The sequence below is a fragment of the Bufo bufo genome, chromosome 3 (genome assembly GCF_905171765.1).
Source record: "Bufo bufo chromosome 3, aBufBuf1.1, whole genome shotgun sequence".
In the NCBI taxonomy this organism is placed as follows: Eukaryota; Metazoa; Chordata; class Amphibia; order Anura; family Bufonidae; genus Bufo; species Bufo bufo.
In genome coordinates this window covers 58,490,865-58,515,708 of record NC_053391.1, presented here as the reverse complement: position 1 = coordinate 58,515,708, position 24,844 = coordinate 58,490,865, and the positions used below count along the sequence as shown (strand labels likewise).

Here is a 24,844-nt window from a genome sequence, read left to right as displayed (position 1 = left end):
ATGAAGCAGATGTTGTGACAGATAATCTTGGAGTGTTGTTCTTATAGGTGTAGCTAAGAGATAATATTTTCATGTGAAATTAAAGTAGCTCTCCCCAAAAAATTTATATTCTATGACCTGTTAGAAATGTACATGATGTGAACTGTGGTGACTGTATTTGTGAGTTATCCCCTCCCTTCTAATCCTCAGCTGTGTCATGTGACCAACACAGCATCTTATGTGTGGCCAGGAAGGCAGTTTCTTATGGGAGCCCCAATGTCATTCTAATAGGAAAAAATGGAGAAGTAACTGACTTTTTGTCCTGTGTCAATTGGATAGGCAGAGTGCTGGTCACATGACACAGCTGAGGATCAGAAGCGAAGTTATAGCTCACCATTACAGTCACTGGTAAGAAGATTACCTTAACTACAACTTACATCATGTACCTTTCTAATGGGCCAGAGAATAAACATTTTTGTGGGTGTGGGATTGTCCCATCTTGAAATTTATAGTACATTGATGGGATATGCCATCAATGTCTGATAAGTGTGGATCCCAACTCTTGGACCTACTGCTATCTCAAGAAAAGAGCACTGGCTATGCTTTGGAGGCCTGATAGCAGTGAATAGGGAGGACATCTTCCTCATTTACTAAGTGCGCACATTCTTCAGATAGGACCTGATCCCTGAGGTTGGACTTGCACCTATCAGACACTAATCGGCATATCTTATCAATATTCCATAAATGTTCAGATGAGACACCCCTTTAAACATTGGTTTCACACCTAGATGTGCCATTGCTTGTCTGAGATCAATGTTACACTCAGAAACAGTGCTATGCTTGTTTTCAGGCTATGTCTGGTACTGCAGATCGGTCACTGTGAATTAAAGGGGTTATCGTACAAATATCGTGTATTGCATACCATTACTTTAACTATCTTAATGAAAAAAACACTACTCCCAGTGGTTTGGTTCTTACTTACCTGAAGCTCTTGTGTTTCTTTACTTTCTGTGGGTGGGCACCAGCTCATCAAGAATCTCCATCTGCCAGGAGGATGTTTCAGTCCGCTCTTGTTAATCCCTTCTCCTCTCTTGCTCTCTGAATTGAAAATAGTTGTTAAAACCCCAAATGATTCCAGTAATAAATAAAATTATGGTATGTAATACATTTGTCTATGATTTGAAAAGTAGTGATGAATGAGTGAAAGATGCCTGGGCCTGTTCACCGCCATTACTATTAGTTCCCTACCACCAGCATCTGTCTGACTTCTGCCCTTCACCTCTAATCCTTCCTACTGCAGTCAGGAGCAAAGCCCTGCTGTGGTGTTGATTAGCGATGAGCGAATTTTTCAAAAATGTTTATTCGCCAGTTCGCCAAATTTTTTCGGAAAAATTTGCTTCGATCCGAATAAATTTGCGTGAATTACGTTTAAAAAAACAGCTATTTCCTGGCTGCAGAGAGCCTTTATAGGGGTGTAGAACACTGTGCCTTGTAGTAACACGCATAGGGAGTCTGCTGTGGTAGTGAAATAATACTGTGAGTCCCTATGACATGCAGATGACAGGTGTCGCTCTTAGAATCACTGCACACTTCACTTATTAGGGCAGTCACGGGGCCAAAACGGACCAAATAACTCAAGTATAAACTCAGCCTTACAGGTCAATGTTAGAGTCAAGAAGAAGCGCACTCCTTTTACACCGTCGTCAGCTGATCACACATAGATGTCTATAGAACCTGTTCTATTAAACGCTTATACAAGTAGAGCCCCCGACAGAGTGGAGAGGGTGTCAGCAGTAAGTTTGTGTTGATGTCTCTGATTCATTTGCCCTTCCTCTGATCCGTCACAACAATAACCCACAAAAAACGGATCCTGTCTGTGAAGCATACGCCTTCACTCGGTCAGCATTTGCTCAATAATCCATCAGTATTGCTAATGCTAAAAAAAACAGGAGTGGATCTAAAACAGAGATGATATGATAGAATATTTGCATGTCTTCTGTGTTTTGTACCCACTCCTGCTTTTGGCTATCAAATCAAAAGCCAAGTCTGATGGGACCATTCAGGCCTTATAGCTGTTGCACAGACAGGATCCATTGTGCATCTCATTTTTCCTTCCTTCTGACAGATCAGAAGAAAGGTCAAAAAGATCATGATGTCAGCCAGGCCGAAAGGCAAAATAGTGGCCCAGTCATGAAGTGGGGATGGTGGGAACAGCATGAGAAGTCCACAGAGTGTGGAGGTGGCGGCAACAGTAGCAGCAAAAGGAGGATATCCCAGAGTGGCAAGGTGACAAAGTGTGGAGATGGCAGCAGCAGCAGGATACCACAGAGTGGCAAAGTGACATAGTGTGGAGATCGCAGTAGCAGCAGCATCAGGAGACCACAGAGTGGCAAAGTGACATAGTGTGGAGATGGCAGTAGCAGCAGAAGCATCAGGAGACCACAGAGTGGCAAAGTGACATAGTTTGGAGATGGCGGCAGCAGCAGCATCATCATACCACAGAGTGGCAATGTGACATAATGTGGATATGGCAACAGCAGTAGCAGCAGGAGGATACCACAGAGTGGCAAGGTGACTTAATGTGGATATGGCAGCAGCAGCAGGAGAATAACACAAAGTGGCAAGGTGACATAATGTGGATATGGCAGCAGCAGCATCATCAGACCACAGAGTGGCAAGGTGACATAATGAGGAGATGGCAGCAGAAGGATACCACACAGTGGCAAGGTGACATAATGTGAATATGGCAGCAGCAGGAGGATTCCTCCGAGTGGCAAGGTGACATAGTGTGGAGATGGCAGTAGCAGCAGCAGCATCATCAGACCACAGAGTGGCAAGGTGACATAATGTGGATATTGCAGCTGCATCATCAGACAACAGGGTGGCAAGGTGAGATAATGAGGATATGGCAGCAGAAGGATACCACACAGTGGCAAGGTGACATAATGTGACTATGGCAGCAGCAGCAGGAGGATTCCTCAGAGTGGCAAGGTGACATAGTGTGGAGATGACAGCAGCAGCAGGAGGATGTCACAGAGTGGCAAGGTGACATAGTGTGGAGATGGCGGCAGCAGCAGCATCAGGAGACCACGGAGTGGCAAGGTGACATAATGTGGATATGGCAGCAGCAGAAGGAGGATACCACACAATGGCAAGGTGACATAGTGTGGAGATGGCAGTAGCAGCAGAAGCATCAGGAGACCACAGAGTGGCAATGTGACATAGTTTAGAGATGGCAGCAGCAGCAGCATCATCATACCACAGAGTGGCAATGTGACATAATGTGGATATGGCAACAGCAGTAGCAGCAGGAGGATACCACAGAGTGGCAAGGTGACATAATGTGGATATGGTAGAAGCAGCATCATCAGACCACAGAGTGGCAAGGTGACATAATGTGGATATGGCAGCAGCAGCATCATCAGACCACAGAGTGGCAAGGTGACATAATGTGGATATGGCAGCAGGAGGATACCACACAGTGGCAAGGTGACATATTGTGGAGATGGCAGTAGCAGCAGCTGCATCAGGAGACCACAGAGTAGCAAGGTGACACAGTGTGGATATTGCAGCAGCAGCTGCATCAGGAGACCATAAAGTGACCCGGTGACAGAGTGGGATGGTGGGTGGCAATACAAGTACCCGCTAACGAAGGTGGATGAAATAAGGAGCACTTGGCATCAGATGGGTGGCATCAGGCGGGTGGCAGCATCAGAGTAGTAGCTGAGGCAGGTAGTCAGAAGAAAATTGTCTCTTTTATCAGTGTTGGTGTGGCACCATGGATGATCTAGTCTGATGCATTATGAATTGGTGGTTGGAAATCATGGCTGAAATGCACTGAGAACATATTTTTCTTGTTGTACTGAAATAGGCTACTATACGCTTTCACAAGAAATAACTGCAACAGTGCAGTGCGTATATATATATATATATTATTTTTACTGTAATACGCCACTATACGTTTTTCAACAGAAATAACTGCAGAAGTGAACTAAGAATATATTTTTCTTGTTGGACTGAAATAGACTACTATACGCTTTGACCAAAAAAAACGTGCAGTGCGCATATATATATTTTTTTTTACTGAAATACGTCCCTACACGCTTTCACCAGAAATAACTGCAGAAGTGAAATGCGTATATATTTTTCTTGTAGTACTGATATAAGATACTAAAAATACTAAGATATAAGCCACTAATGGCATTTCAACATAACACTTGCATTCCAAATAACACGAATGACAGAGCTGTCTAATGGCTATTCGGATCCCCAAATAATCGTTTTCTGCACTTGTAAATCGCTTTCCTATCAATGTCCCTAGCGCCTTCTGACATCTCTCCCTGCACTAAGATGCTGTAAAAGGAATCCTCCCTATCCTTTCTCTGCACTTATATATCGTTTTTTCTGTCTTTTTTTTCCACAATCAGCTTTTTCCAATTGCTGTCCGTAGCGCCTTCACACATCTGTCCCTGTACTCTGAATGCTGGACAATGTCTGACTCTAGGGCTGTGACATAACAGGGCTGGCTGGCTGCTGATTGGCTGCATGCAGGCATGTCTATGTGGGTGATCCCTCCTTCCCAGAGTTCCTTGCCCATATCCTCAATCCTCACACGTGTAGCCGCCATTTTAGGAAAAATGCTTTTCGTTACCACGAAGCACGAGGAAATTCGCATTAGTTGCAAATCAAATTTTTCCTGAACTTCTAAATGAATTTCAATTTGTCAGCTTTGATTCGCTCATCTCTAGTGTTGATGGCCCTGGGCTTGCATACCTAATATCATCCAAACAGCCATTTTAGTAGGGTGTACTAGCTCAAGAGTAGCCTCCTAGGCACATTTTTCTACTACCCCTCTTCTTCTAACTTTTACCCAGCTATATGAGGTTCAAGATCCCCTTTTAATATTAGAGGACCCTCTTAAGTGGGCAGATACTGTCACCTGACACTGAAATTGTGAATGCCAAATAGTGAATTGTCTCCTTGGTGCTCAGGTTTGGCATATTGTGGATCAGATAGACAGATTGAGAGGTGGGACTGGGGATGACCTGCAGGTCATAGTACACATTTGTACCAATTGTAAAGTCAGTGGGAGTTGGAAGGTCCTTAAAAGTGATTTTAGGGAACTAGGATAGAGAGTCTCAAGTCCAGGACCTCCAAGGTAGTGATCTCAGAAATACTACCAGTGAAACAAGCATTACTAGAGACAATAGAGATAGAAACAATGGGAGTGTAGGGAGGTGAAGAGGTGGTCTCATTTTAGCAAATGGCATTTATCGTGTAGAGTAAGTTAATACAAGGCACTTTCTAATGTATTGTGATTGTCCATATTGCCGCCTTTGCTGGCTTCATTCATTTTTCTTTCACATTATACACTGCTCGTTTCCAGGGGTTATTATAGCCATCGCTGCAGTGCAGATCCGAGGTGGCTGTGACAGGAGTTGAGGCACATGAGTGCATACGTTCACTCCATAGTCCCAGAGAGGCTGGTGCTTTTTCCTATACTGTGCAAGCATGTCCACCGCTGATGGATTGCAGGGTGGATGTTGCCCCTGGAAACGAGCAGTATATAATGTGATGGAAAGATGAATCAAGCCAACAAAGGAGGCAATATGGGGAATCACAATACATTAGTAAATTCCTTGTATTAACCACTTACCGCTACGCTAACGCCGAAAGGCGTCATTGCGGCGGCTCTCCCAGGCTACGCTATCGCCGATTGGCGTCATCTCGCGTGAGCCGAGATTTCCTATGAACGCGCGCACACAGGCGCGCGCGTTCACAGGAACGGAAGGTAAGAGAGTGGATCTCCAGCCTGCCAGCGGCGATCATTCGCTGGCAGGCTGGAGATGCGATTTTTTTAACCCCTAACAGGTATATTAGACGCTGTTTTGATAACAGCGTCTAATATACCTGCTACCTGGTCCTCTGGTGGTCCCTTTTGTTTGGATCGACCACCAGAGGACACAGGTAGCTCAGTAATATGTAGCACCAAGCACCACACTACACTACACCCCACCCTGTCACTTATTAACCCCTTATTAACCCCTGATCACCCCATATAGACTCCCTGATCACTCCCCTGTCATTGATCACCCCCCTGTCATTGATCACCCCCTTGTAAGGCTCCATTCAGACGTCCATATGATTTTTACGGATCCACTGATATATGGATCGGATCCGCAAAACACATACGGACGTCTGAATGGAGCCTTACAGGGGGGTGATCAATGACGTGGGTGATCACCCCATATAGACTCCCTGATCACCCCCCTGTCATTAATCACCCCCCTGTCATTGATCACCCCCTCGTAAGGCTCCATTCAGACGTCCGTATGATTTTTACGGTTCCACTGATACATGGATCGGATCCGCAAAACACATACGGACGTCTGAATGGAGCCTTACAGGGGGGTGATCAATGACGGGGGTGATCACCCCATATAGACTCCCTGATCACCCCCCTGTCATTGATCACCCCCCTGTCATTGATAACCCCCCTGTAAGGCTCCATTCAGACGTCCGTATGATTTTTACGGATCCACTGATACATGGATCGGATCCGCAAAACACATACGGACATCTGAATGGAGCCTTACAGGGGGGTGATCAATGACAGGGGTGGTGATCACCCCATATAGACTCCCTGATCACCCCCCTGTCATTGATCACCCCCCTGTCATTGATCACCCCCCCATCATTGATCCCCCTCCTGTAAGGCTCCATTCAGATGTCCGTATGTGTTTTGCGGATCCGATCCATGTATCCGTGGATCCGTAAAAAACATACGGACGTCTGAATGGAGCCTTACAGGGGGGGTGATCAATGACAGGGGGGTGATCACCCCATATAGACTCCCTGATCACCCCCCTGTCATTGATCACCCCCCTGTCATTGATCACCCCCCTGTAAGGCTCCATTCAGATGTCCGTATGTGTTTTGCGGATCCGATCCATGTATCCGTGGATCCGTAAAAAACATACGGACGTCTGAATGGAGCCTTACAGGGGGGTGATCAATGACAGGGGAGTGATCACCCCATATAGACTCCCTGATCACCCCCCTGTCATTGATCACCCCCCTGTAAGGCTCCATTCAGACATTTTTTTGGCCCAAGTTAGCGGAAATTTTTTCTTTTATTTTTTTTTCTTACAAAGTCTCATATTCCACTAACTTGTGTCAAAAAATAAAATCTCACATGAACTCACCATACCCCTCACGGAATCCAAATGCGTAAAATTTTTTAGACATTTATATTCCAGACTTCTTCTCACGCTTTAGGGCCCCTAAAATGCCAGGGCAGTATAAATACCCCACATGTGACCCTATTTCGGAAAGTAGACACCCCAAGGTATTCCGTGAGGGGCATATTGAGTCCATGAAAGATTGAAATTTTTGTCCCAAGTTAGCGGAAAGGGAGACTTTGTGAGAAAAAAAACAAAAAAACCAATTTCCGCTAACTTGTGGCAAAAAAAAAAAAATTCTATGAACTCGCCATGCCCCTCATTGAATACCTTGGGGTGTCTTCTTTCCAAAATGGGGTCACATGTGGGGTATTTATACTGCCCTGGCATTTTAGGGGCCCTAAAGCGTGAGAAGAAGTCTGGGATCCAAATGTCTAAAAATGCCCTCCTAAAAGGAATGTGGGCCCCTTTGCCCACCTAGGCTGCAAAAAAGTGTCACACATCTGGTATCGCCGTACTCAGGAGAAGTTGGGGAATGTGTTTTGGGGTGTCATTTTACATATACCCATGCTGGGTGAGAGAAATATATCGGTCAAATGCCAACTTTGTATAAAAAAATGGGAAAAGTTGAAAATGGGAAAAGTTGTCTTTTGCCGAGATATTTATCACACCCAGCATGGGTATATGTAAAATGACACCCCAAAACACATTGCCCAACTTCTCCCGAGTACGGAAATACCACATGTGTGACACTTTTTTGCAGTCTAGGTGGGCAAAGGGGCCCACATTCCAAAGAGCACCTTTCGGATTTCACCGGCCATTTTTTACAGATTTTGATTTCAAACTACTTCTCACGCATTTGGGCCCCTAAAATGCCAGGGCAGTATAACTACCCCACAAGTGACCCCATTTTGGAAAGAAGACACCCCCAGGTATTTCCTGATGGGCATAGTGAGTTCATGGAAGTTTTTATTTTTTGTCACAAGTTAGGGGAATATGAGACTTTGTAAGAAAAAAAAAATAAAAAAAAAATCATCATTTACCGCTAACTTGTGACAAAAAATAAAAAAATTCTAGGAACTCGCCATGCCCCTCACGGAATACCTTGGAGTGTCTTCTTTCCAAAATGGGGTTACTTGTGGGGTAGTTATACTGCCCTGGCATTTTAGGGGCCCAAATGCGTGCAAAGTAGTTTGAAATCAAAATCTGTAAAAAATGGCCGGTGAAATCCTAAAGGTGCTCTTTGGAATGTGGGCCCCTTTGCCCACCTAGGCTGCAAAAAAGTGTCACACATGTGGTATCGCCGTACTCAGAAGAAGTTGGAGAATGTGTTTTGGGGTGTCATTTTACATATACCCATGCTGGGTGAGATAAATATCTTGGTCAAATGCCAACTTTGTATAAAAAAATGGGAAAAGTTGTCTTTTGCCGAGATATTATTCTCACCCAGCATGGGTATATGTAAAAAGACACCCCAAAACACATTGCCCAACTTCTCCTGAGTACGGCGATACCAGATGTGTGACACTTTTTTGCAGCCTAGGTGGGCAAAGGGGCCCACATTCCAAAGAGCACCTTTAGGATTTCACCGGCCATTTTTTACAGATTTTGATTTCAAACTACTTACCACACATAAGGGCCCCTAGAATGCCAGGGCAGTATAACTACCCCACAAGTGACCCCATTTTGGAAAGAAGACACCCCAAGGTATTTCGTGATGGGCATAGTGAGTTCATGGAAGATTTTATTTTTTGTCACAAGTTAGTGGAATATGAGACTTTGTAAGAAAAAAAAAAATCATCATTTTCCGCTAACTTGTGACAAAAAATAAAAAGTTCTATGAACTCACTATGCCCATCAGCGAATACCTTAGGGTGTCTACTTTCCGAAATGGGGTCATTTGTGGGGTGTTTGTACTGTCTGGGCATTGTAGAACCTCAGGAAACATGACAGGTGCTCAGAAAGTCAGAGCTGCTTCAAAAAGCGAAAATTCACATTTTTGTACCATAGTTTGTAAACGCTATAGCTTTTACCCAAAACATTTTTTTTTTTTACCCAAACATTTTTTTTTTATCAAAGACATGTAGAACAATAAATTTAGAGAAAAATTTATATATGGATGTCGTTTTTTTTGCAAAATTTTACAACTGAAAGTGAAAAATGACATTTTTTTGCAAAAAAATTGGTAAATTTCGATTAATAACAAAAAAAGTAAAAATATCAGCAGCAATGAAATACCACCAAATAAAAGCTCTATTAATGAGAAGAAAAGGAGGTAAAATTCATTTGGGTGGTAAGTTGCATGACCGAGCAATAAACCGCTAAAGTTGTGGAGTGCCGATTTGTAAAAAAGGGCCTGGTCACTAGGGGGGTATAAACCTGTGGTCCTTAAGTGGTTAACTTTCTATACATGATAATTGTAATTTACTGAAGTGAGACAACCCCTTTAAATAAAGGGCTCAAAAACTGGTTTGTGTCGGGGTTTATAAACTGGTTTGGGTTGGGGTTCATGGAGAATCGAGTTGACTTCTCTGTTGCCTATAAGCTGTGCACAGAAGTCTACAGACTCTAAATAAGCCAGCAAATTTGGAAAATGGACAGAAAATGAGTTTTACGTTGTTCAGTAACTGTGGAGAACCATAACATAGACATGAAACCTAATATATTTTTTTATATCTGTCAATGATATTTATAAAGTTAAAATGAGCAATATTGAGTTTGAAGCAAATGCCCTCAGCATGCCCCCTGAGACAGAAGATTCATACTTACCTGCTCCATGCCGCTCTGGTTCTCCTTGCTGCCTCCACTTTCACCATCTTCCAGTCCCTGGACTCTTTATTTTTTATTTTTTTTATTATCTTTATTAGTATTTAATTTTTTTTTTATTACAGTTATCAATAATATTACTATTATCCAGTACTAATACAATTAGTATAATAGCATATTTGTCATTAATAACTTACATTATACCTTTATAAAAATCTGTATATATCAATTACCCACCCTATTTACCCCCCAATGCCTGTTGCTCCCCCGAAGGAAAAAAAAAAAAAAGAAAAAGAAGAGGGTTTTTCCTCCTCCGTTACCCAACGCCCCTCCCCGCATCCCCCCCACCCCCCCGGACATCTCGCCGCTCTCAATCCCCTGAACCTTTCAACCATTTCTGCCACAACCTAGAAAATCTTAGTTTTTTCTTTATCGATACTAAGTGGAACTCTTCTCTAATTATAGAGGTTCTCACAAGGTTCTCCCACTCCTTGACCGTAAGTAACACACTACTACCCCAATGTCTGATGATACATTTCCTAGCAAAAAACAAAAGTTTAACTGCTATTTCCCGTTGATTTAGGTTCTCTATCCCTTCCATAACTCCAAAAATACAAGTTTCCAACTCCACTGGGACTCTAAACCCATGATATTTCTCTATTCTATCCTTTACCGTCCACCAAAAGTCTTTTATCTCTCTACATGTCCAGAGCATATGGACATCGTCCACACCTATCAGTCCACAGAGTGGTGTTGTGGCAGCAATATGAGGAGACCACAGAGTGGTGAGGTGGCCTCAGCATGAGGAGACCACAGAGTGGCCTAGTGACATAGTGGTGAGGTGGAAGCATCATGAGGAGACCACAGAGTAGACTAGTGACACAGTGGGGAGGTGGAGGGCAATACCAGTACCAGCTGAAAATGGTGGGTGGCTGTAGGCAGGGCCATCTTCAATATTGATTGGACCCTGGGCAAGAATTTACTTGGGCCCTTTGGATCCTGCCTTCCCACACCCTAGTATGCAATCACGCCCTCCACCACAACACACACACACACAAAAAAAATTCCACACACCTCGTAGAGTAGTAAACTTTAATAATGATGAGTGGCCACTAGAGGTGTTCCTTGGCAGTAATATAAAAGGCAGTGTTTGCATTAAAATGCTTGCAGAGACATGATATAGACACCAGAACTACTACATTTAGCTGTTGTGGTTCTGGTGACTATAGTATCCCTTAATATAGAGGGGGGAAAAAGAATTAGCACAAAAGTATCAAATAAAATGTCTGTATCATTATTCTAAAAAATAAAACTTTTTTTTTTTTTTTACAATGTGCAGATAGTACTGTACAACTAACCCCCCATCCACCCCTACATACAGGGTAATACAGCGCTGCATACTTATTATATCCAGTGATGTCTCTTTGATGTAGATGTTCTCTTTCCTCATCTTCTCTTTTCAGACCTTCAGACCAGAACACTATTTTTCAGCCATTTCTCGTCTCTGCAGTTTGACAAACAAAATCTTACTGTACTTCTTTTCCATCATCCTCCCATCTTCTGGACAAACAAATCATCCTACCACCCCCAATACTGTGCTGCTGTGCTCCCCAATACTATACTGCAGAAACAGATAAACCCCCTAATAATAGTAGTTTCATGCAGATATTGCCCTTCAATAATTATTGACACACAGTGCCCTAAAATAACTGTGCCAAGCAAATAGTGCCCCTGACACTAATAGTGTAAACATAACATCCCCCAAAAATAATTGTGGTAAGCTGATACTGTGCCAAGGTGCTCCCAAAAGTCCCACCAATAGCAATAATTCTCTGCTAGAGCACACATGGTGGTAATAGTGCTCCTACAGTGCCCCCAACATGTCCCCACCGTGCCCTATAAGTTATAATGCTCCCATAGTGCCCATACTAGTAATAATGTTCCCATAGACCCCCAGTAGTAATAAAGCCCATCATAATGACCCCCAGTAGTAATTATTCTCCTTATAATGTGCCAGTGTAAAAAATACCCACTTTTAATGCCCCCAGTTGAGCTAATGTCCCCATATTGCCCCCATAATGTGCCAGTGTAAAATACCCCTATATAGTGCCCCCAGTAAATGCCCCCATAGTGCTCCTCTCCCCCCTTCCTCCTAGTGCCCCCCATAATGTACCAGTATAAAATGCCCCATATATAGTGCCCCAGTAGATGCCCTCTGTGTTTCCCTCATAATTTGCAAATATAAAATACCCCTTCTTAGTGCCCCCCATAGATGAGCCTATAGTACTCTTCTCTTCCCTTCCCCATAGTACCCACCATAATGTGCCCCACTATAAAACTCCCCTATACAGAGCCCACCATATAAAATACCCCTTCTTTGTGGCCTCAGTAGAAGCCCCCATAGTGTTCCTCTCCCCCAATTCCCCCATAAAAAATACCCCTTCTTTGTGGCATTAGTAGAGCCTACATAGATGCCCCCATAGTGCCACCCAATAATGTGCCAGTAAGAAGTGCCCCCATAGATGCCCCCACAGTGCCCCCAATAATGTGTTAGTAAGATGTGCCCCCATAGATTCCCCCCAATAATGTGCCAGTAACAAGTGCCCCCATAGATGCCCCCAATCATGTGCCAGTAACAAGTGCCCACATAGATGCCTCTAATCATGTGCCAGTAAAATTGACCCATAGATGCCCCTTAATAATATGCCAGTAATAAGTACCCCCATACATGCCCCCAAACATGTGCCAGTAACAAGTACCCACATAGATGCCCCCCAATCATGTACCAATAGCAATTGCCCCATAGATGCCCCCAATCATGTGCCAGTAACAAATGCCCCATAGATGCCCCCCAATCATATGCCAGTAACAAGTGCCCCCATAGGTGCCCCCCAATCATGTGCCAGTAAGTAGTACCATATAAAAAAATAAACACTTAGGCCCCTTTCACATGGGCGAGTATTCCGCGCGGATGCGATGCGTGAGTTGAACACATTGCACCCGCACTGAATCCCGACCCATTCATTTCTATGGGGCTGTTCACATGAGCGGTAATTTTCACGCATCACTTGTGCGTTGCGTGAAAATCGCAGCATGCTCTATATTCTGCGTTTTTCACGCAAAGCAGGCCCCATAGAAGTGAATGGGGTTGCGTGAAAATCGCAAGCATCCGCAAGCAAGTGCGGATGCGGCGTGCGATTTTCACGCACGGTTGCTAGGAGACCATCGGGATGGAGACCCGATCATTATTATTTCCCCTTATCTTATAACATGTTTATAAGGGAAAATAATAGCATTCTGAATACAGAATGCATAGTACAATAGCGCTGGAGGGGTTAAAAAAAATTAAAAAATATTTAACTCACCTTAATCCACTTGATAGCGCAGGCCGACATCTCCTTCTGTCCTCATCTTACCTGTGTCCAGGAACAGGACCTGTAGTGACGTCACTCCGGTCATCACATGATTCATCACATGATCTTTTACCATGGTGATAGATCATGTGATGGATCATGTGATGACCGGAGTGACGTCACCACAGGTCCTGTTCCTACAATCAGCAAAGAAGGAGACAGAAGGAGATGCCGGGCTGCGCAATCAAGTGGAGTAAGGTGAGTTAAATTATTTTTTATTTTTTTTAACCCCTCCAGCCCTATTTTACTATGCATTCTGTATTCAGAATGCTATTATTTTCACTTATAACCATGTTATAAGGGAAAATAATACAATCTACAGAACACCGATCCCAAGCCCGAACTTCTGTGAAGAAGTTCGGGTTTGGGTACCAAACATGCACGATTTTTCTCACGCGAGTGCAAAGCGCATTACAATGTTTTGCACTCGCGCGGAAAAATTGTGCGTGTTCCCGCAATGCACTCACACATTTTCCCGCAACGCCCGTGTGAAACCAGCCTTATACTTACCTACATCTGGCTGGCAGCGATGCGAGGCAGACCTCTTCTGGCCTGTGCCCTGCGCTGTACGGCTCAGGCGGCACAATTATGTCATTGCGCCGCCTGCACCGGCCTCTGATAGGCTGCAGGTCTAGTGCCTGCAGCCTATCAGAGGAACGGGGAAGGGAGACGCCTCTCCGTCCCCTACCCCGCCGCACCACATCTATCTGTATTGCTGACCTGAGGACGGCGATACAGATGACTATGGAGATGAGCGCTTCCACAATGGAAGCGCCCATCTCGCTCTGCCCTGCCGCCGCCCCCCACTTGTCACCAGGGCCAAGCCGCCTGGGGCCATCGCCTCACTTTGCCTAATTGGCGGTGCAGCCCTGCTAGCGCCCCCTGGAATTTTGCACTCGGGGCAACAGCCCCCCTGTCCCCCCCCACACTACCCCACTGGCCAGCGGGGCTCAAGAGGGAGCTGCCTTGGGCCCCCCAATAGCAACTGGGCCAGGGAAGCTGGCCATTTTGCCCCTCGTTAAAGACGGCCCTGGCTGTAGGAGCACCTGGCAGCAGTTGTGGCATCAGGCGGGTGGCAGCATCAGAATAGTAGCTGAAGCAGGTAGCCAGAAGAAACAGGTCTCTTTTGTCAAAGTGTAGGTATGGCACCATGGATGATCTAGTCTAATGCATCAGGCACTGTTGTTTGAAAATCCTGGCTGATCCACGCCTGATTAATTTTCACAAAGGTCAGTTTCTCCACATTTTGGGTATACAGGAGAGTTCTCCTTGGAGTAACTATGGACCCCGCTGCAGTAAACACTCTGATGCTGCACTGCTGGCCAGGCAGGAAAGCTTGTCCAGGGGAAACTCGGCCAGATGCGGCCACAAATCGAGTTTAGCTGCCCAGTAGCCATGGGGATCTTCTATGTGGGGTGGCAGGGTGCTGTCCAAGTATGCCACAACCTGCTGGTTCAGGTTCTTCTCTATGTCTCTATGTCTAGCCGCTGCTGCTGCTGGTGAGCAGTTTCTTCAGTAGGCGGGTGAAGAAAACTGCACATCAGCGAATCTAGACTTAAGTTGCTGCTGATGGAGCTGGTACTGCTTCTGCCACCTTTCCCCCCCCCCAGTAACTATGGCAGTGGAACGTGAGTGCAGAGGGCCTTCCCGGTGAGGCCTGCGAGAGGATGGGCGATGGTGCATGTAGGCAGCAGCCAACTGACTACATAGGATGTCTCGATAGTAGTTCAGTTTGTCCTCCCTCTCAGTGAGTGTAAAAAAGGCCCCCATTTAGGACCGGTAGCGAGGGTCTAACATGGTGGAGAGCCAGTAATCATCACTACTGAATGGTGACAATTAGGCTGTCACTACGCAAGCAAGTGAGCATGTATTGGGCCATTTGCGCAAGTGACTCAGATGGACTCACTGCCTCCATCTCCACTGCATACAACAATGGGTAAATGTGGTTCCTGCCCAGCCACACCACAACTAAGCGCCGTGTCAGAGGAACCTACCGACTCTTGGCTGGTGGTGTCTGATGTCACTTGCGATGAAGTCAACCTTTCAAGCACCGCTAGGTTGCTGGTCAAGACACGACCGCTAGATGACACTGGGAGTTCAGACCTCTCTCTATGACTCCTGCTGCCACCCCACCCCCCACTTCTTCTGCTGCCTGCGACAGAAACATTTTGGCCACTGCCTGTATCCTATCTGTCTGTGAAATACTGTATAATAAAATAATTCAATTACAATTAAAATAATTCCCCCCAAAAAAGGCTGTAGTACAATGTAACTTCACTGCAGAACTGCAATTAAGACATATATACACTCACCTAAAGAATTATTAGGAACACCTGTTCTATTTCTCATTAATGCAATTATCTAGTCAACCAATCACATGGCAGTTGCTTCAATGCATTTAGGGGTGTGGTCCTGGTCAAGACAATCTCCTGAACTCCAAACTGAATGTCAGAATGGGAAAGAAAGGTGATTTAAGCAATTTTGAGCGCGGCATGGCTGTTGGTGCCAGACGGGCCGGTCTGAGTATTTCACAATCTGCTCAGTTACTGGGATTTTCACGCACAACCATTTCTAGGGTTTACAAAGAATGGTGTGAAAAGGGAAAAACATCCAGTATGCGGCAGTCCTGTGGGCAAAAATGCCTTGTGGATCCTAGAGGTCAGAGGAGAATGGGCCGACTGATTCAAGCTGATAGAAGAGCAACGTTGACTGAAATAACCACTCGTTATAACCGAGGTATGCAGCAAAGCATTTGTGAAGCCACAACACGCACAACCTTGAGGCGGATGGGCTACAACAGCAGAAGACCCCACCGGGTACCACTCATCTCCACTACAAATAGGAATAAGAGGCTACGCTTTGCACGAGCTCACCAAAATTGGACTGTTGAAGACTGGAAAAATGTTGCCTGGTCTGATGAGTCTCGATTTCTGTTGAGACATTCAAATGGTAGAGTCCGAATTTGGCGTAAACAGAATGAGAACATGTATCCATCCTCTGATGGCTACTTTCAGCAGGATAATGCACCATGTCACAAAGCTCGAATCATTTCAAATTGGTTTCTTGAACATGACAATGAGATCACTGTACTAAAATGGCTCCCAGATCTCAACCCAATAGAGCATCTTTGGGATGTGGTGGAACGGGAGCTTTGTGCCCTGGATGTGCATCCCTCAAATCTCCATCAACTGCAAGATGCTATCCTATCAATATGGGCCAACATTTCTAAAGAATGCTATCAGCACCTTGTTGAATCAATGCAGTTCTGAAGGCTAAAGACGGTCCAACACCGTATTAGTATGGTGTTCCTAATAATTCTTTAGGTGAGTGAATATTTTTTCTGATTAATAAATCCCCCCCCCAAAAAAAAAATAACAATAACAATTCACCGCAGAACAGCATTTAAAGGGGTTGTCCGGATTCAGAGCTGAACCTCCATTTTCACCCCGGCAGCCCCCCTGACTTGAACATTGGAGCAGTTCATGCTCCGATGCTCTCCTTTGCCCTGCGCTAAATTGCACAGGGCAAAGGCATTTTTTGGAGATCCGTTGACGCACCGGGGCTCTCCATGGGGCTGCCAGGAAGCCCGGTGACGTCACCGACACTGATAGGCGGGATTTAGCGCTGCCCTAGCCAGTAAAACGGCTATGGCAGCGCTAAAGCCCGCCCATCAGAGCCGGTGACGTCACCGAACACACTGCTGGGCGGAAGTTTCCGCCGGGCAGTGTGTTATTGAAAACAAAAGAGTCATTGCCCTGGTCGATTTAGCGCAGGGCAAGGGAGCACATCGGAGCATGAGATGCTCCGATGCTAGCCTCAGGGGGGCTGCCTGGGTGACAATAAGGGTATGTCCGAGTTCAGCTCTTAACCCAGAACCCCTTTAAGACGTATTCTTTTTCCTATTACTACACCCCAAAAAAAGAAATATAACAATAGCAATTCACTGCAGAACAGCTAATGGAACATATGTACAGTCAGGTCCATAAATATTGGGACATTGACACAGTTCTAACATTTTTGGCTCTATACACAACCACAATGGATATAAAATGAAACGAACAAGATGTGCTTTAACTGCAGATTATCAGCTTTAATTTGAGGTATTTACATCCAAATCAGGTGAAAGGTGTAGGAATTACAACAGTTTGCATATGTGCCTCCAACTTGTTAAGGGACCAAAAGTAATGGGACAGAATAATAATCATAAATCAAACTTTCACTTTCTAATACTTGGTTGCAAATCCTTTGCATTCAATTACAGCCTGAAGTCTGGAACGCATAGACATCACCAAACGCTGGGTTTCATCCCTGGTGATGCTCTGCCAGGCCTCTACTGCAACTGTCTTTAGTTTCTGTTTGTTCTTGGGGCATTTTCCCTTCAGTTTTGTCTTTAGCAAGAGAAATGCATACTCAATCGGATTCAGGTCAGGAGATTGATTTGGCCATTGCATAACATTCCACTTCTTTCTCTTAAAAAAAACTCTTTGGTTGCTTTTGCAGTATCCTTTGGATCATTGTCCATCTGCACTGTGAAGCGCCGTCTAATGAGTTCTAAAGCATTTGGCTGAATATGAGTAGATAATATTGCCAGAAACACTTCAGAATTCATCCTGCTGCTTTTGTCAGCAGTCACATCATACATAAATACAAGAGAAGCAGTTCCATTGGCAGCCATACATGCCCACGCCATGACACTACCACCACCATGCTTCACTGATGAGGTGGCATTCTTACGATCATGAGCAGTTCCTTTCCTTCTCCATACTCTTCTCTTCCCATCACTCTGCTACAAGTTGATCTTGGTCTCATCTGTCCATAGGATGTTGTTCCAGAACTGTGAAGGCTTTTTTAGATGTCGTTTGACAAACTCTAATCTGGCCTTCCTGTTTTTGCGGCTCACCAATGGTTTACATCTTGTGGTGAACCCTCTGTATTCACACTGGTGAAGTCTTTTCTTGATTATTGACTTTGACACACATACACCTACCTCCTGGAGAGTGTTCTTGACCTAGCCAACTGTTGTGAAGGGTGTTTTCTTCACCAGGGAAAGAATTCTTTGGTCATCCACCACAGTTGTTTTCTGTGGTCTTCCGGGTCTTTTGGTGTTGCTGAGCTCACCGGTGCATTCCTTCTTTTTAAGAATGTTCCAAACTGTTGTTTTGGCCACGCCTAATGTTTTTGCTATCTCTGTGATGGGTTTGTTTTGTTTTTTCAGCCTAATGATTGCTTGCTTCACTGATAGTGACAGCTCTTTGGATCTCATCTTGAGAGTTGACAGCAACAGATTCCAAATGCAAATAGCACACTTGAAATGAACTGTGGACCTTTTATCTGGTCATTGTAATTGGGATAATGAGGGAATAACACACACCTGGCCATGGAACAGCTGAGAAGCCAATTGTCCCATTACTTTTGGTCCCTTAACAAGTGGGAGGCACATATGCAAACTGTTGTAATTCCTACACTGTTCACCTGATTTGGATGTAAATATCCTCAAATTAAAGCTGACAGTCTGCAGTTAAAGCACATCTTGTTTGTTTCATTTCAAATCCATTGTGATGGTGTATAGAGCCAAACATTGTAAAATTGTGTTGATGTCCCAATATTTATGGACCTGACTGTATATCTCCTTTTAATACACCACGTAAATGGCTGTAGTACAATGTAACTTCACAGCTGAACGGCAATTATGACATATATATTTTGTTTCTGATTAATGAATTTGGATTCCCAATTAGTGCAGCAAAATGTTATAGAATCGCTCCTATTACCCAGGCTATACACTCTCCTATTGCACCCTGTTCTCCTTTTATAGTGTAGATGATTCCTCCCTATCCTTTCCCTACACCTTGAATAATCTTTACCTGAACTTGTGAATTGTTTTTTCCTTGTACTGCCCCTAGTGCTTGCTGACGTCTCTCCCTGCGCTAAGTACACAGAAAAATGGCAAAATCCAAGATGGCTCAGGCTATATATAGGGCTGTAACATCACAGGGGCTGGCTTCTGATTGGCTGCATGCATGGCATTGTGGGTGATTCCTCGTTCCCAGAGTTCTTTGCTCCATGTCCTAACAGGTGCAGCAGACATTTTAGGAAAAAATGTGATTCGTTACCACGAAGCGTGAGGAAATTCGGCTTCGGGGCCAATCAATTTTTTTCTGAAATTTGGATCGAATACCACTTCGTCAACTTTGATTTGCTCATTTCTATATTTAACACTTTATCAGGGTCAAATTAAAGATTGTTATATCTGTATGACCACATTTTAGGTCTTCATTACATGAAGGGTGGACCATTGTTGATTCTATGGTCATACAACATTCCTTTGCTTTTAGTGGTTAGTGCTGTGTCTCAGGTTTCCAGTGTCTTAGCATTCACTACCTTTGTGACTAGCTAGTGTTAATCTCACAGGTGACACCTTTGGTGTAATAACTCCATCCCTCCTTGTTTCTATATAAGCAGCAGTAGCACCAACTGGCTATGACTAAGGGGTTGTGTTATCACCCGAAATGTATCAGGTGGTATGTCATATAATATGTGTACTTTGTGATGTCATGCCTGGATTTTAATAGACTACTTTAATAAAGGATCTCAAGTTGGTTCATCAGGTGGCTGGAAATCTTGTTTCCTATGCTTAGCATCCACAGGTTTGTTATCTAGATCTTCTTTGATACTTAGTATTTAGTCTCTTAGTTCTTAAGGCCCCTTTATATGGCCTGATGTAGCAAGCGATTGTCGGAAAGGAAGCATTCCTTCCTGGCAATCGCCTGCTTTTCAGTGGAGGAGAAAGTTGCATTTACATGTAGCCATACCCTCCACAGAGCTGATACTAGGACACTGGAGACTCTGGTTCATCTATGTCCTTGAGGAAACGGTTGTCTCCTATTCCTGCCCCCTATGCAAGGGACCGTTAGGGTCAGCAGTATCCAGGTTCCAGTGTATGAGCCCTCCCACATTTAGGGGGCGCTCATACGGTCAGGAGATCAGGGTAAGGATTAGGGCTGCTGTAGGAGGTGACCTGCGCCTTTTCCCTGTGTCCTGGCTTAGTATCAGCCCGTATAATATGGTGGGGACTAAGACTGGACAGATGGAATCCAGGAACATCAACACTCCAACACACACACCAAAGCTGGAGACAAAACTAGATCTCAGGCTCAAAACACAAGGATAAATAAAGCCTAGAGACCACACCCAGTTTCACACCACGGAAGAGATTAACCCCACTACCACCAGACAGAAGGAGGAAACAACTTAAAGGGGAAGTGCACACACAAGCATAAAAAGCAACACGTTGCCGCAGGCAACAGCCTGCGTGGCAATCATGTCATGGCACACACAACAAAGCCCGTGACACTGCCCCTGCATGCTATAACAGCAACACGTTGCCAAAGGCAACTACAAGTGTGGCAACAGTGTCACGGGCGCACACCAAATGCCGTGACACTCCCACCCCCCTAAGCCCCCCAAACAGAAAGGGGAAGCTAGTGGGGCACAACAAACAATGGGGGGGGGGGAGAAAAAAAGTAGCAGAATTAGTATCAGTGCAAGGAAGTCTCTCCAAGACTGCCGCCAGCACGCCAGAATCACCAACAAGGAACCGGCGAGCCAGCAAACAAACAGCTCGGAGAGACCGCACTGAATGCTGCGTCCACCTCAGACACGGTTCACACCAGGTCGCTGCCAGCATGCATCCCCAAACCAGCATACACCACAGCCAGCACAACAAGGAATGCAGCCAGCACACAAAACAAGCAACAGAACCACTGAGACATGGACGAGGGGAGACACAAACACAAGTGACAGTTCACACCTACTGCAACCACTGTTACAGAGAACCGCACTGTTAACAGCATCTCGCCTTTCACCTTCCTTCCGGAGGAGAAGCGTGCACGCCAGAAAACGGAAGGCATCACATGCTGAGCCCTCTTCTGAAGGCGCCCAGAGGCAGAGGAGCCTTAGTTGAACATACTGTCACGGTGGGCAGTGGGGGAAACTCCCCACCGTATTATACGGGCTGATACTAAGCCAGGACACAGGGGAAAGGCGCAGGTCACCTCCTACAGCCGCCCTAATCCTTACCCGGATCTCCTGACCGTATGAGCGCCCCCTAAAGGTGGGAGGGCTCATACACTGGAACCTAGATACTGCTGATCCTAACAGTCCCTTGCATAGGAGTCAGAAATAAGAGACAACCGGTTCCTCAAGAACACAGATGAACCGGAGTCTCCAGTGGCCTAGTAACAGATGGAAGAAAGATAGATAGAGCAGCAACTGAACGGCAGGTAAGCACCAGGTAAAACAATACACCAGAACAACAAACACCTGCTGCAGCAAAGATAGAACAACAACAACTAAACAACCTGGAACATCCTGCGAACACTGGATGCAAGTTGGCCCCAGGCAAGGCTGCTCCTAAACTTTAGGTTAACCACAGGATGCAACAAGTTTATTAAGAGAGCTGCACCTCTGAATACATTTTTATAGACATAAGTGACGTAAGATGACAAACTTTAAAATTGTGTTTTTGTGATACTCTCTCAGGAGTTGTTTATGCTATGTGTGTCTGTTTGTGTGAGTTGCAGTCTGTACTGATAATTTACTGTACGATAATGTACTGAATTTGTATCTTGAAAATTCGGGAGTCCTTGTTGAAATTTGCAGAAAGGTAAGGACACTTCTGTATAAGTGGAACATGACTATGCTGACTTGTCCTGTCTAATCTTATGTAAAAAGGACACTATTTTGTCATGCATCAACTTTTTTTAGACTGGGGTGCCTAGGGCCCACCAGTAAATTAAATCTAGGTTCTTCCGTACAACTAGATGCAAATATCACTTGTCCCCTTTTTGCAATTCCCTAAAACTACACCAACACACATTTATTTTCAGTTGTAGCCTGCTGCCGAGCCTGTGTCTTAAACTGTTACAGTATGTTCTGGAGAACTTGGCCCAGGTTTAGTAAATGAAAAGATTGCGTAAGTTTAGATAGGCTGTCTAGACCTGCAGCAAATTTATCGCAGGGGCTCAGGTTAGTTGGTAAATCTGGTGCAGGAATACACACTTTTCGTCTGTTTTCCATTGCTAAATATTTATGGCAGGCTATCCGTCAGAGACCAGCCTGCTAGAGCTCACCTAGTCTGGCTTTTCCAGATGTTACCGGAAAGCCTGACGGACCTATTGACTATAGTGGGGTCTGGTGGAGATCCAGCCACTACCTGGGATTCGACTGCACAAAAAATGCATATAATGGGGTCTGGTGTGCATTCCGGTAACATCCAGCAATGTCAGATCCAGAGAGCTCTAGCAGGCTGTTGCGGCAGAGAACTACTTAACGGCAGTGTAAAACAGGCCTTTCACTGACTCTATACCAACTATTGGTTGGTTTACTTTGAGACTGATTTTTATGCCACAATTGCACCATGGTGCATCTAAGGCTACATGCAAACGAACATATTTAACCTTTTTTTCACTTCCTTCTTTTTACTGTCATGTGCATGTAGCCTTAGGCTCCAATCCCTTCCTACTGAGCTCCGCCCTTTGTCAAGCATGTTGGAAAAAAGTGTAGAAACCCTGAATGCATTACATTGTGCCACATTTTTAGACAGATTTTTGGCACAGACACATTAGTAAATCTGGTCCCTAGTCTCTGTGCTGAAAAGTAATCTCAGCCACCTGATGCATCTATAATAATAAACATATAATATAAAATAAAAGTTTTTTGTATGATCGCTGTCTGTACACTGAATATCAGTATATAGAGTAGGGGTGTCAGGAAAGGGGCCCTAAGGAGCCCAACCAGGGAATTCACCTGCTCTTCTGTGGACCATTCTGAGCCTCTGTCTATTTGATGAAAAGTTTTGGGACATATACAGTAAATTGCTAATTTTTTAGATGTCTACTTTGGAAATGTTTCTGGTATCCACCCAACATGCTACAGTATGTAAGCCTATCCTTACAGCTGAAATAGAATATATTGTAACAAACATTATACATTTTTTGATTACATGTCATTGATATAATATTCTTTTACCGTTAGATCACTGATGTATATGTATCATTTCTTGCAGGAAATTACTACTAAAGGAGGAAAACGGCAAAGAAGCTCTGAGCGCCGAAACGATTGAAATCAAAATATCGAATGACATCATCCAGACAAAAGAAACTGACAGTAAAGCGTAGCATGACACAGCCCATTATCACTCAAAGAGGGAGATGGTGATACACACCCAATGTCAGCACTCTGCTGCAGACAATTATTGGCTAATATTAGCTTTCGATTGTCAGTACGTGTCCATACCTGAACAACTCACATCTACTGTACTTTAAGGTTTTGTTAATTAATTTAGTATTTGTCTGACTGATAACAGTATAAATGTATAAAGTTGACAATGACTGCAAAAATTACTTTAATTTATTATAAAATAAAGTGTACTATTTATAAAAATATTTCCTTTTTCGTTGTTAAAAAGGCGTCCTGTGGTTGGCAAATCCGCTAGGCTAATATATAATGCATACTTCTATCTTATGTATGGTTCGTTTAAATAAGGCTTAAGGCCAGTGAACGGTACAGGTTGTTCATTAGGTAGAAGCTAGACCAGGAAAATGTATCTGATATGTAATGAGGCGTACTGTGCTGGTCTTATCTGTAGGGACTGGTGATTGTGACCTTGACCAAAGTAGAAGATAACACTTTAGATATTATCCTTTGAAATTAATGTATAGGTGAATTATATCTTTTTTTTTTATTTTTAAGATGGTTCTTTTTGTTTCTTAAAAGAGTTAAAAGATTCTTCAAAGTTTTATTTTTCTATATAAACTATGTAAACTGCTGCTGTGAAATGTAATGTTGACCATAGTTATTTTGATGTCAATTGGTTAAAATTAGTTTTGGGTCCAAAACCGATTCTAGACAAATTGAAAGTATTTCTATTGCCTGACAAAATCTCTCTCCTCTCTCTCTCTCTCTCATGAAAATTCAGCCTAATTGTCCTCATGAAATTTGGATTCTGACAAAACTGAATTTTGGAAAAAATTCTGGTCGACATTTTGATTCTAAAGAATTGATTCACTCATCTGTAGTAAAGATGCACCATGATTTTCTTCTGTGTTTCCTTTGGTTATCAAGTGCAGAAAAGTGTCATCCGAGATGTTTGCCACCCCCTTATAATTCTTTTATAACATACTGTATATGTCCAGGCAAGCAAAATTGACCAAGTATATGGGTTGTCCAAAATCGGGGGGGGGGGGGGATCAGTTTTTTTTTTACCCCAAAACAGCATTACTCTTGTCTATGGTCTGGTATTTACATGAAAAGGGAAGAACTTTTAATGCTTGCCACATCTGGCTTTATTCAAGTGATTCAAGAGCTGAAATGCCAAACTCAACCCAATTACGAGTTGCATTGATTTTTTATTTAAAAAAAATAAGTTTTTCTTTTTTTTTCCTAATCCTGGTCAATCCATTCAGTTCATGAGTACAGAAATGAGAACAATGAGAGCAATTACAT

General features: G+C 44.0%; 1 protein-coding gene across 2 annotated transcripts in view; it reads left to right on the top strand.

Moving 5' to 3' along the window:
- Window positions 1-23,727, top strand: part of NCAM2 (neural cell adhesion molecule 2) — a 478,060-nt gene extending 454,333 nt beyond the window's left edge. For both annotated transcript variants that reach the window (XM_040423215.1, XM_040423216.1), the window contains exon 17: window positions 23,406-23,727. In XM_040423215.1, coding sequence (XP_040279149.1) covers window positions 23,406-23,517 — 112 coding nt within the window. In that variant the 3' untranslated portion in view covers window positions 23,518-23,727. The remainder of the gene's footprint in view (window positions 1-23,405) is intronic.
- Window positions 23,728-24,844: the final 1,117 nt, after the last annotated feature.